The sequence below is a fragment of the Dicentrarchus labrax genome, unplaced genomic scaffold (genome assembly GCF_905237075.1).
Source record: "Dicentrarchus labrax unplaced genomic scaffold, dlabrax2021, whole genome shotgun sequence".
Classification (NCBI taxonomy): domain Eukaryota; kingdom Metazoa; phylum Chordata; class Actinopteri; family Moronidae; genus Dicentrarchus; species Dicentrarchus labrax.
In genome coordinates this window covers 12,598,561-12,615,946 of record NW_026136709.1, presented here as the reverse complement: position 1 = coordinate 12,615,946, position 17,386 = coordinate 12,598,561, and the positions used below count along the sequence as shown (strand labels likewise).

At 42.7% G+C, this 17,386-nt stretch overlaps 1 protein-coding gene across 3 annotated transcripts in view; it reads right to left on the bottom strand.

Annotated features, from left to right (window-relative positions):
- stau2 (staufen double-stranded RNA binding protein 2) overlaps window positions 1-17,386 on the bottom strand; it is an 81,480-nt gene that overhangs the window by 42,916 nt on the left and 21,178 nt on the right. For all 3 annotated transcript variants that reach the window (XM_051410314.1, XM_051410316.1, XM_051410315.1), the window contains exons 7-11: window positions 14,488-14,595; window positions 6,919-7,131; window positions 6,502-6,639; window positions 3,433-3,561; window positions 1,053-1,110 (exon numbers count right to left, since the gene is read on the bottom strand). In XM_051410314.1, the coding sequence (XP_051266274.1) occupies window positions 1,053-1,110; window positions 3,433-3,561; window positions 6,502-6,639; window positions 6,919-7,131; window positions 14,488-14,595 (646 nt within the window). The remainder of the gene's footprint in view (window positions 1-1,052; window positions 1,111-3,432; window positions 3,562-6,501; window positions 6,640-6,918; window positions 7,132-14,487; window positions 14,596-17,386) is intronic.

Here is a 17,386-nt window from a genome sequence, read left to right as displayed (position 1 = left end):
ATGATGGGAATTTGATTATTACAGTTCATTTTGAGGGGGGCTTGAATATCTGTACTGTATTTCATGCGAATCCATTCATTAGTGTTTGAGCTGTTTCATTAAAACTAAAAACAATGTCAACCTCCTGGTGGAGCTAGGGGAGAGTCAACAGGAGTCATCCTCTGGGGACCACGGCCGTACACAGTTCCATGGCAATCCAACCAATAGTTATAGTCCAGATATTTAAGTCTGGACCTACCTGGTGGGCCGACTGAAAACCAGATCCAGAGAGGCTGGAGCATCTGGGCTGGACTCAAACTGGAGGGACAAAAAAAAAAATCTAAAATGATTAAATATGTTGAGACCTGCCTCTAAACTTGTGACACCATGTGCCAAGAACTGCCAACTGCATCAAGAAAGAAGTCACAGGCTATTCAACAGACTATTCAAAAGGGAAATTATAGAGATATACAGTGTAAAGGACTATATATAATACATCAGTACTGCTATTGGGTTACTATGAGCTTCCTTTGTAGCAGTGTTTGTGTAAAGATGATTAAGTTTCTTCAAACCTCCACCACTTTTTCATGAGCTCTTTATCTTATTTTGTCTACAGATGATACGTGGAAGAGACACACAGCTGAGTGAGATATATCTGGCATCACGTATATCCTCATATCATCTCATCATATATCCTGTCTCACAATTTTGTGTCTCTGTGTGCAGGATTATGGGTATGTGTGTGCGGTTCTGCGCTGCAGTGTGCTTGTGTGTTAATCCTGAGTGAAAGGCTACGTTTCTTTGCACAGGAAGGCAGTGGGGGGACTCCCTGGAGGGCCTCAGTGTGCCGGCCCTGTAAGCCTGTGTGAATGAGCCTGAATTCGCAGGCTCCCCACGAGGACGCACGGCCGATTAAGCTGACAGTCAGAAGCCCATTGACCAGTCACAGAGATTAAACGCCGGGCCATCTCGGCGGCTAAAACCACCTGCGGGATGGAGGGAGCGATGGAGAGCCAGAGAGGGAGGCGGAGAAGGAAATGGAAAGAGACACAGGGGGACGTGCCGATACTCACTGTTACTTGTCGCTTCGGTAAATGACGCCTTTTGTCCGTTCCAGCCTTTGTTGTCCATCTGTAGTGATGCGGAGAGAGGGAGAGAAGGGGGAGGTAAGAGAGATGTAGATTCCTGAACAGACAGCTTCTTCACGCATGTCAGACGAGTTCCTTCCTACTGTTTGGGCCACAAAGAGACAAGCGGTCACAGGAGGGGATGCTTCAGGAGCCTAGTGTCTGTCTAGGCCAACTACTTAATTAGGGGGGTTGTCAGTGTTTGGTAACTTAAAAAAAAAAAAAAAAAGGCTCCTATTCAGTGTGCTACTTCTTCTGTGGTATGTGTGTCTGCCTGCACAAACACACACAGACACACGTGTGTGAAACTGAAAAACAAATCATTTCTGTGTATGACATGGCTGTAAACAAATGTGGGATGCGTTTGTTTTAATCTGACCCCCCCCCCAAAGTCTCTTCACACTTATGCACAGATCGTCCACAATCCCACGGTGGGAATGTAGTGCAACAGAGCTCCCAACCGAAATGGGAGGCAGAGAAAGACGGGGGGGTGTAATACAATACTGAAGCCCGGCAACACACCGTTTAATCATTACATTAAGCTCGGAAGAAGTAGGGTGTCAAACTAATACTCCTCGAGGTGTTTTCGAGCCAATGCACAGCCATGTACCAGCCCCTAACTCCATTCTGTCTAAATATTCTGCCTTGAGTGTAACCAGAAAGGTCTCACCTCTTGCCAGGAATTATCTTAAACAGTGAGACTGCTTATTTCCAGAGCAGCAGACTCTCATTAATCTGAAACCTTAGACATCAAAACATAGTAGTTTATAGGGCTAACAAATAAAACAGGCAATGATGCAAACAGAAATTTGATAACTTGTGCGCGATGTTTGACATTTCCTTGTAGACAGATGCAACAAGAGCATTTTCAGTGTGCAGATGGTTCAACACTTTCAAAAACTAATGTGCTGAAACGTATCAGAGGTAACCAAACTGAGTAAAGTCAGACCTCGACTGTTTAGTATGAGGACGAAGGCAAAAGGAAATATAGATTGCAAACTGGGTTGTGGTGTCTTTGGAGAAAACTAGTCAACTTCACAGTCACATTGTGAGAAGAGCAATGTGTCATCCTTTAGCTATATGGTATGGTTATCTGAATAAGATACATACAGCAGCACATATCTAACTAATGAGCTGTCTGGGGAGCGATGAATATTCTACAGAGAGGCTGGTTATGTAACATCACGTCTATCAGAATCTGCTCCCTTGAGCTTAAAAACCAATGAGGTGAATGAAGATGATGGAGATCAATGGTTGCTTGCAAAACACGTTCGGTTCAGAGGAGCTGAACAGGTTGCGTAACAGGTCAGAAGCACTGGATCTCATGATGAATGCAAGCATCGACTTGAGTATGGGTATTCAGTATAGTTCTGTGCAGTGCTGCACAGTTGAGATAGTGTGTAGAAAAGATAGGTGCGGTGCAGATAATTGCTTTATGGAATCCTTCAGCATGCAGCTACACAGGTACCCTGCTGCCCTGCTGCTAATGTGGCTGGAATACCAACTGCAAGATGTCCTATATTCTCCAAGTGTGTGGGTGTGTTTCTGCATTTATAGAAAATGCACTTTTACAGAGACATCTGTGAGTGACCTACTTACGGTATGTTTATTGTATAATGTGTGGTGCGCATCAACTGTGTGAATGTTTCATATTTATACATTTTTACCACCTTAATGTAAGAGTGTAAATCTCATTTGTGAAATATAATCCATATCCACGGATCCACAAATTACATGAATGTTAAATGATCATAAACATTCAGGCTACAACTAATGGTTATTTTCATTACTGATGAATCAGCCAGTTATTTCCTTGATTTATTTGGGGTATTTACGTAACATCTTTTTTTTTATCTGACCAACAGTACAAACAGTACAAAAAGATATTCAAATAATACCACCGAAGACTAAGAAGACCAGCAAACATTTAAAAAATGTGCTTAAAAAATGTCTGAAACAAAATTGATAAAACAATTGTGATGATCATGTAATCATTTATGTGATTTGTCAAGCAAAAATACAAATTATATACCAGTCCCAGTTTCCTTAATGTGTGGATTTGCTACTTTTCTCTGTTTTATACTATTGTAGAGGAAAATATCATATGAAATATATAAGTGTATGAACATATACATTTGTCCTTTCATGTAACTAACTGTATTGTGATGCTCATCGCCCTGGGCAGGTTGGATGGTTAACCACACCTGCCATAATAAAGCTTAACAGCATGGTATCCATTTCTAAACATTCGGACCTGACGAAGATTCAAAATGCATCGAAACACTGTCTATCTAAACACACAAGGGAAGTAAAGTAGGGTGCGTACCTCAGTGGGGTTCTGAGGGACTGTGGAGGCCTTGTATCCCAGCTGCAGGAGCATCGCCTCGGCCGCGTTCCGCTTGGCCACCTTCTTGTTGGGCCCTGTTCCTGTGGCAACCTCGTTATTCACCTTCACCTGCATTGTGCACGGATGCACACGCACGCACACACGCACGCACACACACACACACACACACACACACACACACACACACACACACACACACACACACACACACATCCAGAGTTAGATCATCATCAGATTCACAACTGAATATTATGTCTGTGCAGAAACAACCAGGGATGACGAATGAATCGCTGAAACCAGTACTAAATTAAAGCACTTTTTCTCATGACTTTGTTCACTTTCGGCCGAGAGCACTTTGGTCCCAGTCAGCCGTGCAATTTACATCGCACAAAAAAAAAAAAAAGCCTCCAAGTGAAGTGTTTGTTTTTCACTGATCCCAAAACATTAAATCTGTCTACACAGAATGTAAGCAGATATTTCCAAGAGAATATCAGACGTCGTTATGTTATGCAAACAGACAATTACACTCTACAAATAACATTCTGGGAGCCAAAGCCTGTGAACGGCGAGGCCTCCATGCAGTTACTCAAAGCAGTCTGACATGCTCACTAAGTGCTCGTCTGAATGCATCAAGTAGGCTCCAATGTACAATAAGAAAGGAAAGCCTCAATAAATTACAGAATTGCAAAATAAACACCATTGCCCCTTATTATAAAAAAAATTAAAAGATGATCGCCAACTCAGGAGGCATTTTGACACTTGGTGGAGGCTTTTTATGTAACTAGCGATAGGTTCCGAAAAAAAGTGAAAACAGAGACTCATTTGAGCCCTGCTGCTTACCGAGGGAAACAATGTGGAAATTTTAGAAGAGTGAGTGGACTGCACAAAAGGAACACACACACACACACACACACACACACACACACACACACACACACACACACGGCCTAATGTGTGTATCAAAGAGGCATGGAGAATAGGTTTGAGGCTGAATTACTGCCTGATGCTAAGAGAAGCTCTGTTCTTCTTATGAAAGAAGAGGATTACGGAAAGAGAGACAAAGAGCGAGAGTTTGACTGAGAGAGACTGACACAGAAAGACGAGGAGGAAGAGTAAGACAAAGAGCAATGCAGTTAAAAGTGTTGTGCGTAAATTAACATGTACTACGCCGGCTTCGCTAGTTGTTTGTCTCATACATGAAACGGACTGCTGACTGGGGTTGTAAGATACACACATATTGGAGCAACAACAACCAAAAAAAGACTAACTAACTAACTAACAAAATCTTAATTTTTCCTCTTAAAATATAAATTGTGCAGCTGTCCTTCCCTTTCCATTTTTTCATATTTTGCCATCTCTGCTGACAAAGACTATAAAACGCTTTATCAATCACTTTGTGATGCTGACACATTCATTACAACTTCTATACATACACAACTGTGAGTGGCTGAGTTTCAGTGAAACAGTAACATGATTCACAGTAAGCCGGTTTCTAAAGAAGCCGGACTTGGCTCACTAAAGCATGAATTAATTCCAATTAAACAGGAATTTTGAAATCCACATTTTCATTTTCTTAATTTTTTCATGAATGACAGTATTTTTTTTTTCATATTTTCTTAATTTTGTAATAACTGAATTGTAAGTAAATGCTTATTGTGACTATACTTGTGTAAAAAAAATGGCAGTATCGGGTTATAAGCTTTAACTTAAGATAAAATATAGCCAGGCAATGGCAGTGTCTCATTAAAAACTAGGCATGTCTAATCTAAGGCAGACCAACAGTAATGCGCTGGTGCCAAAATCTTAACCACGATGAACTAATTGACAGATTTTCATGACTTGTTTTCCTGTTGACTAGCAACGATGTGGCTTTTTTATGCAAGACCTCAAACACTTAAAGGAACTCTGAAAACGTTGAGTGTTGTATCTGATGAGATTAGTTCTCCATACAAAGTCCCCGCTCTATTTACTGGATTAGTGATGAACAGAAAATCGCCCAAAACTTAGTTAAGGGTTAAAGGTCGTTCCTGCAGCAAGACCAAGACATTTTATTCTGTTAATGAATACCAATTCCTTACCACACAGGCCACATTCTAATATCTTTCTGTAGTACAAAAGTCAGTCTGTGTGCTTTCTGTAACAGCAACAACAGCCTGAAATAGCTGTTTAATAGTATAAAGCAGTTGGCTGTTCCACCGAGGAAAAACAGGGCTGTAAAGATGGATGTTCATTTATCCTGAGCTTTATATGCATGCTATAAAAATAATGAACATTAAAACAGAACCTTTCAAGAGAGAACAGACAGAGCGGGGTGAGAGGGTGAGTTTCTGAGCAGATGCATAAACATGTTCTTAAGCCTAAATGACCTCAGGCCTTGTTCTACAACATGGAGTTTGTTGGCTGTGTGTGGGATTGGACTTGGACAACGAACCTAACTGAAACAGGAAAACCAAAACACGCCTGTCATAGCATAAAGAGGTTATATAATGCTGCTGCTGGTTGCCTATGTTCTGCCATTGGGCAGTGCATCCACTTATGGAGCACTTTGTCAAGCATATTCCTACTCCACCAACTCATACACTCATTCTTTGATTAATCCATTACGACGTATCAGCACTGGAGGCATTTCAGCAGTGATTGTGTGTTGGGATCTGAGAGGTGCCAAAACACTGCTGACCTACACTCAATTCTGTGCCTGAAAGCATCCATTGCAGCCACAGACAGACAGACAGACAGACAGACAGACAGACAGACAGACAGACAGACAGACAGACAGACAGACAGACAGACAGACAGACAGACAGACAGACAGACAGCACTGCTGTTGTTGCTCTGCTAATGTGCTGCTCATATTCAATGTTCCAGTAAAATTCAGCATGTGATAGTTAAGCTCCTTTTCCACCTGTGAATACATGACCCCCAGCCATTGCATTAGCTTACACTTATAAAACCCCTTGAAGGGAAACTGGTTTCTTCTAGCGTACATGTAATTAGAAATGTGACAATGGGGAGAAAATGAAGAGAATATGAAACAAAACCATTGTTCACCTGCATGATGAACTCCCGGCGCCGGGGCATCCCCCTTTCAGAGAGCAGCAGGTACTCTGGTTCCTTCTCCTTCTTGGCCTGCTGGATCTGGGCCAGACGGCTGATCGGGTTCATGCCCTGGCCATAGTCTGGTCCCGTCTGGGAGGTAAAGAGGTGACACGTGACGATCAATTCAAATTATCACACTCTTGATTGTATTATCACAATTGTCAGCAGTCTACTGAGCTCAATCAATAGTACAGTAGGTGTGTATGTGTATTCTCTGCTAATATACAACAGTATTGTATGTAAGTCAAGAGAAATAAGTCATCAAAAAATTGTATCAAACAACTTTTCTGCATAATAAAGACTGAAATCACAGCATCTCTGTGTGCCCAGACCGCAGCTCCTCCAGGTCCAGACCCCGGGCTGCGCTACCTTGAGGATGGTCTTGGTACGTTTCTTGTAGTGCGTCTTGGGTTTCTCCACAGCGGGGATGAAGGGCAGCTTCTTAAGATCCTGCAGGATGGACAGAGCGGCACGCTTCTTGGACAGCTTCTTGCTGTTGCCCTCGCCCTCAGCAGAAAACTCTCCCACCGTGACGCGGGTCAGGAAGCTTTTCATGTGCGGGGGGCCGCTCTCCTTCAACACCTGGGGGGAGGATACAGGGTGGACGGGTTTGGAAATTAGGAACGTTTGGATGGAAAAGGTTTTCTTGTACCAGGGTTTGCTACATGGAAAACAGACAGATTTGAGTTACAAGTAGAAAAGACTGAATGAATGTGTGTGTTTTTGTCGTGCATGCGCAAGCGTATGTGTGAGGGAGTGTGTAGCGCGCTCTGCAAGCAGCTACACCAGGTGGTCCAACACATCTGTTCTCGATGGTCACAGTGCTACCCACCCATGTGTGTGTGTGTTATTCATATACAAAACACACACACACACAGACGTACAAACACACATATGAGGAGGAACATATTCCTAGATGACAGTCTCTAGTGTTGAGGGCTCAGTTTCCTTCCTCTAGCCTCTGGTCACCTGGGAGACCTAAAACAAACACCGGCTGGCGTTAGGTCATGCTTCTGCAATCACGTCTACTTCCTGTGAAGTCCGAGAACAGTGCGAGTGTGTGTATGTGTGTGTGTGCAGCAGGTGGGGTTCTCCCCAACCTTATTTAGGAAAACACACTGGAGGAAGAATTAGGTTTCACACACTTACTGAGTCCAACAGTACATGTTTGGCTAATGTGGACGCCTTTTTTGATTCATAGCTCACTGACTTTCTCCCTCGCTCTGCCTCTAACTGTAGCTGCCGTCTGTAAATGTTTCTTTGGACTTTCTCAAAAGGCCCCCACCTCTCTATCCCTCTCTCTCTCGCGCTCGCTCTCTTTTATTTGAGCTCAATTTGTGGTGCAGACAGCACAAATTGCAGCAATCAGATGCAATCTAGAAACAGTTCATTTGAACCCAGTGACCGATAAAACAGATTAAACTGATAAGCGGAACCTTAAGCATTCTTTAAATACTTCACACATCAACACAGACTAATACCAGACCTCGAGGAGAACAAAGGATAATGTGTGCATACCCCTCCTTTCCTACTACATACTGTAACCCAGACAAACTTGTGTTTTTAATTCAGTTAAAAAACTAAGATTACAATGAAAGTCTGGTGCATGAAAACCAAACAAAGAAAGGTGAAGCTGAATTAATGATTAAATGTTCAGAAATGGATAAAACAAACATAAATAAAAAATACATTCATGCCCATAAGTTCTATAATTGCAATGTCACTATTTACTGTGAAATTACAAGTCACTTTTATTACATAAAGGCTAAAAAAGAAGGTTATATTAAGGTTCCTTCACCCTATATTACATATTTCTGCTCAAATGACTGCAGAACACTCTTGTTAACATGGCTACCACTGGCCCCATGTTCACTGTCAATGTACCTGTCAGCATTCCAGCACAATGACTTTAAGTATATATGAGGATGGGTGTTGTAAGGAAGCCTTGGAGCTGTCCAAGCTAACAGCCAAACTCGCTCCCACCCAGGGGATCTGCTCTGGTCTTGCTCATCTCCTGAAAAAGGAAACGTAACATGGCAGCTTCTTGTACAACATTCAGTGGGACTAGATCCATCCACATTTCTGAACTTGGTGATGACACTGCACACCGCTGGCCACTGGTCGGCTGAGATTTTTGTCATTAGGATTTGTGTGTCGAATGCTGCTGTCGTGGATGATGGTATGTGTAGGAAAAGGCAGTGTCTTCAGCTGTCCTCAATTCTGTACTGTGCTGTTCCTCTCTCTCCATGTCCATCATTGGCTCTTCCAAACATGTGTAACTATTCAGCTAATGTGGTTAAGCAAGATGGTAAGCTGACCGGGAAATAAACATATTTGCATCCTGGTGGGTGACCACGACGTTCCCGGTTTGATTCCGACCATGAAACTCTGTTACACGACATTATTTGTTTGTCAGGCAACCAGCGGACACTCAGCTGGTTCCAGCCAAGAAATAGTCTGACACATAACTCCCTGTAAAATAACAAATTGTTGATTTTACATTTTGGTTTAGGTACGGATTGAAGAAACAACATATAACGTGTTAATTAGTGAGCTTTAGGGTTGATCGAAGGAATTTTGTTACCTTTAGACCAAGTCAGGGTAGCTTTTACCCCGATTTTCAGTCTTTTTGCTAAGATAAGCTCACTCGGCTGCTGCTGACGTGAGTGTGGCATCGGGCTTCTCCTTTAACTCTTAGCAATTTTTCTCAAAATGTCAAACTGTTCCTTTTAAAATATCAAGAGCATATGTTGTGCTGTGGACCATATTCCAGTATCTTTAGATCACAGTCTAACAACTGTAATATAACTTTATAAAGTGAACATTTTATTATTTTATTAATAACACACCAAAATCCTTTACAGAAACAAATGCTCAAGCATGCTTGTTACTGAGTCAGTGCTCTTTGGTTTTTGGCATTCTAAGTTGTCTGTTTCCTTTCCGCTTATCCAAAACACTCTGGGGAACTTGCAAAATACAGAAGAATAAGCGATGGACTGAAATGTTGCACTGATGAGATTCACTTGTACTGTCTCAAATGAAAACATGCAGTCTCTGACAGGAAGCACAAAATTCCAACGTGGCCTGTATACGTAAAGGGTACAGTCAACCAAAAGTATGGAACAAAGTGTGTATCTGTGCACACATGTCACACACTCTTGGCCCGGGATGGCGGCAGACGAGCTGCAGTCAGTCTCCTGGCAGACGACACAGGATCTGCGCCACACCGATGGGATTTCAGCACTTCCATTCATTTACACGCACGCCCACACACACATACATGCAAACAAACACACAAACACACCTGTCTACCACCTAATGACAAGGATCAGGTTGTACACAGGAAACACTTGGTAATTCAATGTTTTTTTTCTCCCAATCCCCTTCTCCTCTTGTCTCCTCATCTCTTCTTTTCTCTAACATGGGAAGCCTTCTCTTCGGCTTCTCATAGAGACATTAATACCCTGCGCAGTCGGTGCATGCGAGACCTCAGGTACTCTGGAAGAGGAGGCTATGGGAGCAGGGTAGGACAATGGTGGGGACTGGTAGAGGGAAGAAAGGCTCTTTTGTAACGAGTGGTGGATGGACAAGCCCCGAGGGAAGCTGCTTCTTGTAAGATGGGTGGTTCTTGGCTCGGACCCTCTTCTCTTGTGTCCTCCTTGGAAAGGGAGCCTCTGATCCAACACACAAGCTGTGATTTATAGATTGGTTCCTCTTTGATGCTGACATCTGTTTGATATTGCCTGACGGGGGGATTAAATGAGCCAACTGGCTCTCAGGGTGGCGGCGACCCTCATCGTTGCAGAGGGATGGGAAAGCAGACACTGGCGAGCAGTGACTCACGGGTAATTTCATGCCCTAGTGAGGGCAGGGATGAGATGATGTGAAAACATGGCTGCTGTGAAAGGCGTTCACATGGGAGATGACCATTACGGTTTTGTGTAGGGTGCATGAATACATAACTGTGCGTGCATCTGTGCGAATTTGACTGTTACTGGGGGTGTGGGAGTGTTCCATTTCTTCTCAGTGCATCAAAGAAGACACGGTAAAAGGGGATATGACATGGCAGGGTAAAATATGAGGCCAAACTTTGTCTAATGAGTTATAATGTAATGGACCCAATGGGCAAGAAGAGACCCATAGAGACATGTGTAACTCACACTTGGTCTCTAGCCCCAGTGTAGTGGCAGTATGAGAGCATATTGCATGCAACATGCTGATTGAGGATGAAAGTGAATCTGCTGGAGAGCCATCAGGGCTATGAGGGGGAGAGAAAGGTATGACATGCCAGGAGAGGGAGAGGATAATTGCCTCAACACAGCCTGGCCTTCGGACAGTTTAGTTTCACATGGCACAGGGAAACAAATGTGGTGTGACTGATATGCAGAGGTGGAGAACAAAACTGATCAGTTTTGGGGTGTAGAAATGCAGTCACTGACAGGAAGCACAAATGAAAAGGCAGCACTTAGGGAAAGAGTCACTCTATACTTTAAAAAGGACCTGTGTGTAGGATTTAGTGTCATCTAGCGGTTTAGTTGCAGGTTACAATCCCCTCGCCTTGACCATCCCATTCCAAGCGTGTAGGAGAAACAACGGTGGGCACGGAACTCAAATCAAGCCAGTGTTTGGTTTGTCTGTTCTGGGCTACTGTAGAAACATGGTGGTTCAACATGGAGAACTCTGTAGAAGATGACCCACTCCCTCTGTAGATATTAGCAGAAAAGACTTAACTGAAAACTATGAATATTAGATTCCATTTCTGCCAAAGGACCCTCCTAAACGTCACACACTGGACCTTTAAATCATAGTCTATTTACACCACAGAAAGGGTCCACACTTAACACACAATTAGCAACTTTGCAACTGGCAAAGAATATTAGCTGTAGACAGATGGTAAAATAAAGTGGTTTACTGCTCATCAGATGGCAGTAATGAACAGCCAGTCTCCACACTGACAGCACGCAGAAGAGAAAAGTGTTTGAAGGAATGTGGCTGTGGTCTGCTTTTAAAAAACCGCTGCTGTCAGCTTCCACTCTGGAAGGACTGAAAATGAAAGTGCCGTAATTGCTGACAGTGACGCAGACATGACAGATAATGAAATTACATCAATCTAGATTTAGCTGGCTGAAATTATTAATAGCAGTTCCAGGAAGGATAGTCATGTCATGGTCCGATGAGCAAATGCGTTTTTGAACAAAGGGGAGGATTGGACGGCTTTCCAGATAATTTTTTCCAACGTTGTGTAAACTCTTATTAGCAAGCAAAGTCAACAGACTGAGAAGAGTCTCCCCTCCCTTCCTTCCATCCTTGTCTCAATTTCCTCTCACCCAAATCCACCTATCCCCCTAGCCTCAACACGCAGCCGCCCTCTGTGTGATTTTTGGGAGTGATGGTAAGAGAGGTGGAAGGCAGGGATTCTGTGGAGGAAGGGAGGGGGCACACAGAGTAAACTGAGCCTCCCTTGTTTTTGGCACCTTGCAGAATGCAGTAGAAGAAGAGGGGGGCGATCAGGGAGTGAATATTGGATGAGTCAGCTGAGATATGGTGAAAGCCAAGGAGAACGGACCCAGCAGGTCACGTAAGGACACACTAAACTTCTACATGGATTTAGAAAAAAGTTGAGAGGGGCAGGGATGGATGGATAAGCAGTGGTAAGATTCCCTGCAAGGTCCACAGGAATCCTGCAAGGCAAAACTAAAATATTGAGCAAGGCGGTTAACCCTCATCTTATCCAGAACAGGCCAGTGGCCAACAGTCGAAGAATGCAGCAGCACTGGGCAGCTCCCAGCTGATTTTACCAAGGTTGCCAACCCTCCGCTGCAAAAATCTTTTCTAAGAGGAAGCCGTCAATAAAAATATGTTCTCACCAAACAGAAACAAACACAGCAGAACAAACTGACCGATGCAGAGGTGGCTTTAGGATTAACTTCCTCCAATGGTCACTACATGCTGGGTGTAAAACTGCCTAAGAATGTACTGACATGAAAAGGAAAATCCCAAAGAATCTACAAAGCACTGGGGTTTCAATATCAATATAACACACACACACACACACACACACACACACACACACACACACACACACACACACACACACACACACACACACACACACACACACACACACACACACACACACACACACACACACACACACACACACACACACACACACTTTTCTTCTCCAAGCATAGGACATCAAATGATCCCAATGAACCCACAATGTCAGTGTTTGCAAGGCTTGGCCCAGCAGATGACAGTGATTGAAATATCGGTCAGGTCCTGGTGTGTGACAAATAACTCACATGTGAGAGAGCACAAGCAGCATTGCAGGTTAAGTACTGAATTTAAGTTAGTTTGGTCTGAAAAGCTCCAGCTGCAAACACTTTTCATGTGCATGTAATGCATTGAGATTAAGATCATTTGTTGCTTGATTCTGAGCAGCTGGACTTGTATTTTAATGTCAATAGCTCTGTATTGATTGTCTCAATGACTCATCAGAAGTTGTCTGCCCTTAAACAACATCCTGTGGTTGGAAACCATAACGGATCACAAATTTCCCTCGGGATAAATAAAGTATCTATCTATCTATCTACTGCTAGAACATATGAAATGTCAGAGGCAGATTTAACTGTGCAGGACAGTAAACGGGGTAAATTAAGGAACAGGACTGCTCGTATTGTAATGTGGGGACAGGGAATAGATGTTTTGGCTTTGTGTACGCAAGCACTCACTGTTCAAGCCCACAAAATTACATTTTGAATTCTTGTCCAGATTCCAAGGCTCATACATTTTTTATATTATGTAGCAATGAAACCATAGAAAGTCTGAGGTGTAAAGCGCTCGGTATACTTGCCGTTCCCGACCTGTCGCACGACAACTTGATATCAAAATGACGTAGATCTCACTGGTGCGCCAGGATTTTGGCCCAGTCGCGCCAAGTCGCACACCACTGTTTTTTTCGGGTGAGCGTGCCAAAGCGGAAACAGGAAGATGGACGATCTGTACGATCTTTCAATGAAGGAACACAGAGATGGCCAGAGGCGCCAGAATTGGAAAAGAGGAGGACATATGCTGGAAAATTTGGAAGAACCTCCGCGACCGATTTGGAAAATAAAAAAATAAAAAACGTTTTCTTCTTCTTCTAGTGCCTAGGAATAGCAAAGTCGGTAGCCTTTCCTCAGTCGCGACCACCACGCGCAAGTATAAATAGTTACGGCGCTCCCGTGATGTCACATTGTCACGTGACAGGTCGGCAACGGTGAGTATACCGAGGGCTTTAGACCTCTCTTCCCAAAGCAAGATTTATTGGAGAGTGCATTACATTGTACAGGTATACCCAATAATCTAGTAACTTAAAGGAGATTTCAGAAAGTGCATAAATAAATGTTTTATCAAACTTTGCAGCTAAAAAATAAGACATAATTTAAGGAGGAAAGTTGCTTTATAAAGAATATCTAATTGATGAAGGAATGACTATAAGCCCATTTCATTTTGTTTTGTGGGACTGGACACATGGCTGACTTCTACAGGAAAACAAATTCGTACCTTATCAGCTGAGTCACCGCCAAAACCAATGACCAATGAACCAATGAACCCATAGTGACGTCCTACATCAGTACAGAAACACTTTGAACTTAACACCATAAGAATGTCCACACGCATAAAAAGGCAGTGATCCATCTAAAACTTCCTGTACGCAGATTCTTCTGACTCTCTGTACAATAAGTGACCTCACTGATGGGAAAATTAAGCAAAACTGGGTAAACACACATCCTTGCGCAGTTACAATGATTTCATGACTACTCATACATCTATGTGGCCTTATCCTCACCTTGAACATGGTTATAATTCAAAGAAGTAATAATGCCATCACGTGGCCATTTTTCTACAGGTGTTTGTGGAATACAATGTCCAAACTTGCATATTTTCCCTCACCTCAAAGTTGACAGATAAGTTCCTCTTGAGGGCAATTTCGTAGACCAGGCTGATCTCTGATTTGCTGGCATCACTGCCTTCCTCAGTCTCACCTTTTTCCTCTGGGCTCTGCAAAAAAGGAGGGAAAAAAATCAGAGGTCAAAATGGTAAATGGGGACATTCTGGTTGTTACCGCTCAACCTAGTGCCACTTTTAGGTTTTCAAATGGCCTATTATTCTGTAACGATGCAACTCATGATGCAATTTGCTCTGGCAGGCGGGTCAGGCCATCCTTCCATTCAAACTGAATTCCACCCATCCTGGATCTGATTGGGCCAATCACAGCCATTTATTTAATATGTAGCGGGTTTTGTATGATGATTGACCGAGGAGCGACGCCGGGCCAAATTTGAAAAGTCACGTCAGATGTTTCGCTGCTCTGATAAATTGTAGGCCTGTCCAATTGCGTCCAGTCTCCAGGTCCGTCCATGGCAATAGATAGTCTCACAAAACTGTCAAACAAGGCAGTGAATCAAGATTCTGTTACTGCCTATTTCTCACCATAAAAAATATTTTCACAAACACATTTTAGTATACTGGTTAGCTGTATTTTGAGAAAGTACTTTATGTGACAAGACCACCATTTTTTCCCTGCTTGAAAACAGATGGAGTGGATTAGACCACAAATAAACGTGGACACTGTTCAACCAACTAAACATCAGGTAACATTTTGTCTGCGGAAATAGTTACATTAAAAGATGTACTCGACTGAAATGCCATCCCAAAAGCGTGGATAAAAGGGACTGAGGTGCAAGATGTTCTTCCCAAAAACTTCCTGGGTCAAAGCAATAATGAATCCCACAAGAAGTAGAAACAAAAATCGAAATCATATTTAGTCGTGGAGAACACAAAGTGCTTGGGGCCTGCTATAATGTTCCTACACATGCAGATATTTTTGTTAATAAGTTGGAGCAAAACTAAGATTTTGTTTTCTTTTAGAGGACTTACTTGATCAAATGCAAATGTCTGAGTACTTAAAATTTCAAAAGGAAGTATTACGGTCAAAAAATACCAAACTGTGACCCAAAAGCTGTGGCACACATCAAACCAAGAATTACACGCCTACAGGGTGGATTTCGGCCAAGCTGCTGCAACGAGAAGCCTGTCTGTTTTCTGGCTATGATCCTTATCTGATATGGGATTGAGAACTCGGTATTCCAGGACATGACTGGTGGTCCTCTGTCTGTACAGGAAGGTCTCTTGAAGGGGTGGTCTATTAAATCTGAGATTTTTTGTATATTGAGTCTCTTGTTGTGGATAGTCAAATTATTATTTGTGAAAATCAAGAACTGTCTCTCCCTGTAAGAAGAAACTAGGGAACAAGGGTTCAAATCAGAAAATTAATAAGGAAAAGGTCAGTGGGAAAGCACCGGCAGGTTTCATTGGGATAACCTTTTTTTTTTTTTTTGATCCAGACATAAGAACATTTTTCTAAGTCCTCAAAATTTGCCGCCCTTGAATCTATGAAGTAATTTTGGACTTTATACCAGATGACTCAGGTTTGAGCCTTTGGTCAGTTTAATGTCTTTTAAATTATTAGTTGTTGAAACAGACTAAATCTTTTTAAATTGATTACTATTAATCTCTGAATAGAATTAGCTATCAGCTCCCTCTACTAATAAAGAAACCTATTTCACAGCATAGAGATAATTTCATCTGCCATACAATGAGGGGTTTTTGGTGCCAATTGTCTATGGGAATGCAGAGTGCTGTCTCGATCTTTATCTTTGCATGTCCAGCTCTTTGTCTGATTAAGTCTGAATGGCTGCGGTCTTTCCCTTTGGGCTTCTTCCCTTCTCCTGCCTCATTGTGCGACCTGATACGACGCATGATTCATACTGTGAGATCTCTTGGATTTCACAGGAAACGCTGTCACGTGGTACGAAGCACCTACCGCACTGGGCGAAAGACCTCACATTGGGGAGAGGTGTGCGTGTACGCACTGTACGGTTATTGTGTGTGCTGAGACGTACATTTTCCATCTCCAGAAATATATGTCGACATAAGAGAAGTGAGCCAGTCAAAAGTGCCTCATCCATCCTTCTTCCATGAACTGTTTTCATTACAATATGTGTATTCGTGGTTTTCATGGTTACATTTCCCTCTGTCACTATTCGTGATGTGTGTGATTAATAGTGTGAATCCCCTCTCAAGGCTGAATTAACAAGCTGCCGGGAGTCAGTGTCCGCATGTGTCTGTGGGAGTGTATTAGCGTGCAAACTGGAATGACGAAGCAGATAAGCAACCTTCCTGTGACAAAGACAAATAGAGAGCTAAATCTGACTTTGTTGCAGCTTCTACTTATAGATCTACCAGACGGAGAGTCCTGGGAAAAGTGTAAGCAAGAGAAGAACCCCTATAGTGCTCTGAGACATCAAGTCTCACCCTGAAGGAGCTGCTTTGAATGAACAGTGACTGTGGGCGAACAGAAGGCTTCACATTCACATCTATGCTCATGGGCAATTGATTTCGTAATAGGGCTAAAGGATTCTAGATCAAAAGGATAGGAAGAAGGGGCTCCCACTGGACAGAACAACATAAAAACCTTATTATAAAGTTAAGTTAAATATATCCTACTTCACACCAACCATGTCATGACAATGCAACCCTTCTTCCGAGATACTGATGCAGACTTCCCCTCATAAATACCCACTCAACCCACTGATTGTGTGGTAAACAACCAGCACTTTTCAAGACAGGAAGTGCACTTGTTTAACATCGGATATCTTCATTTTAATATCATCACTGGCATCGAAACTACCTGCAAGGGATTTATGAGTTAGTCAGCAGTTTCATTTTATAATTTTTATTGGCCGAAGCCCTGTAAAGTTGGAGGTGTTTTTTGTGTTCCCTAGGGTTA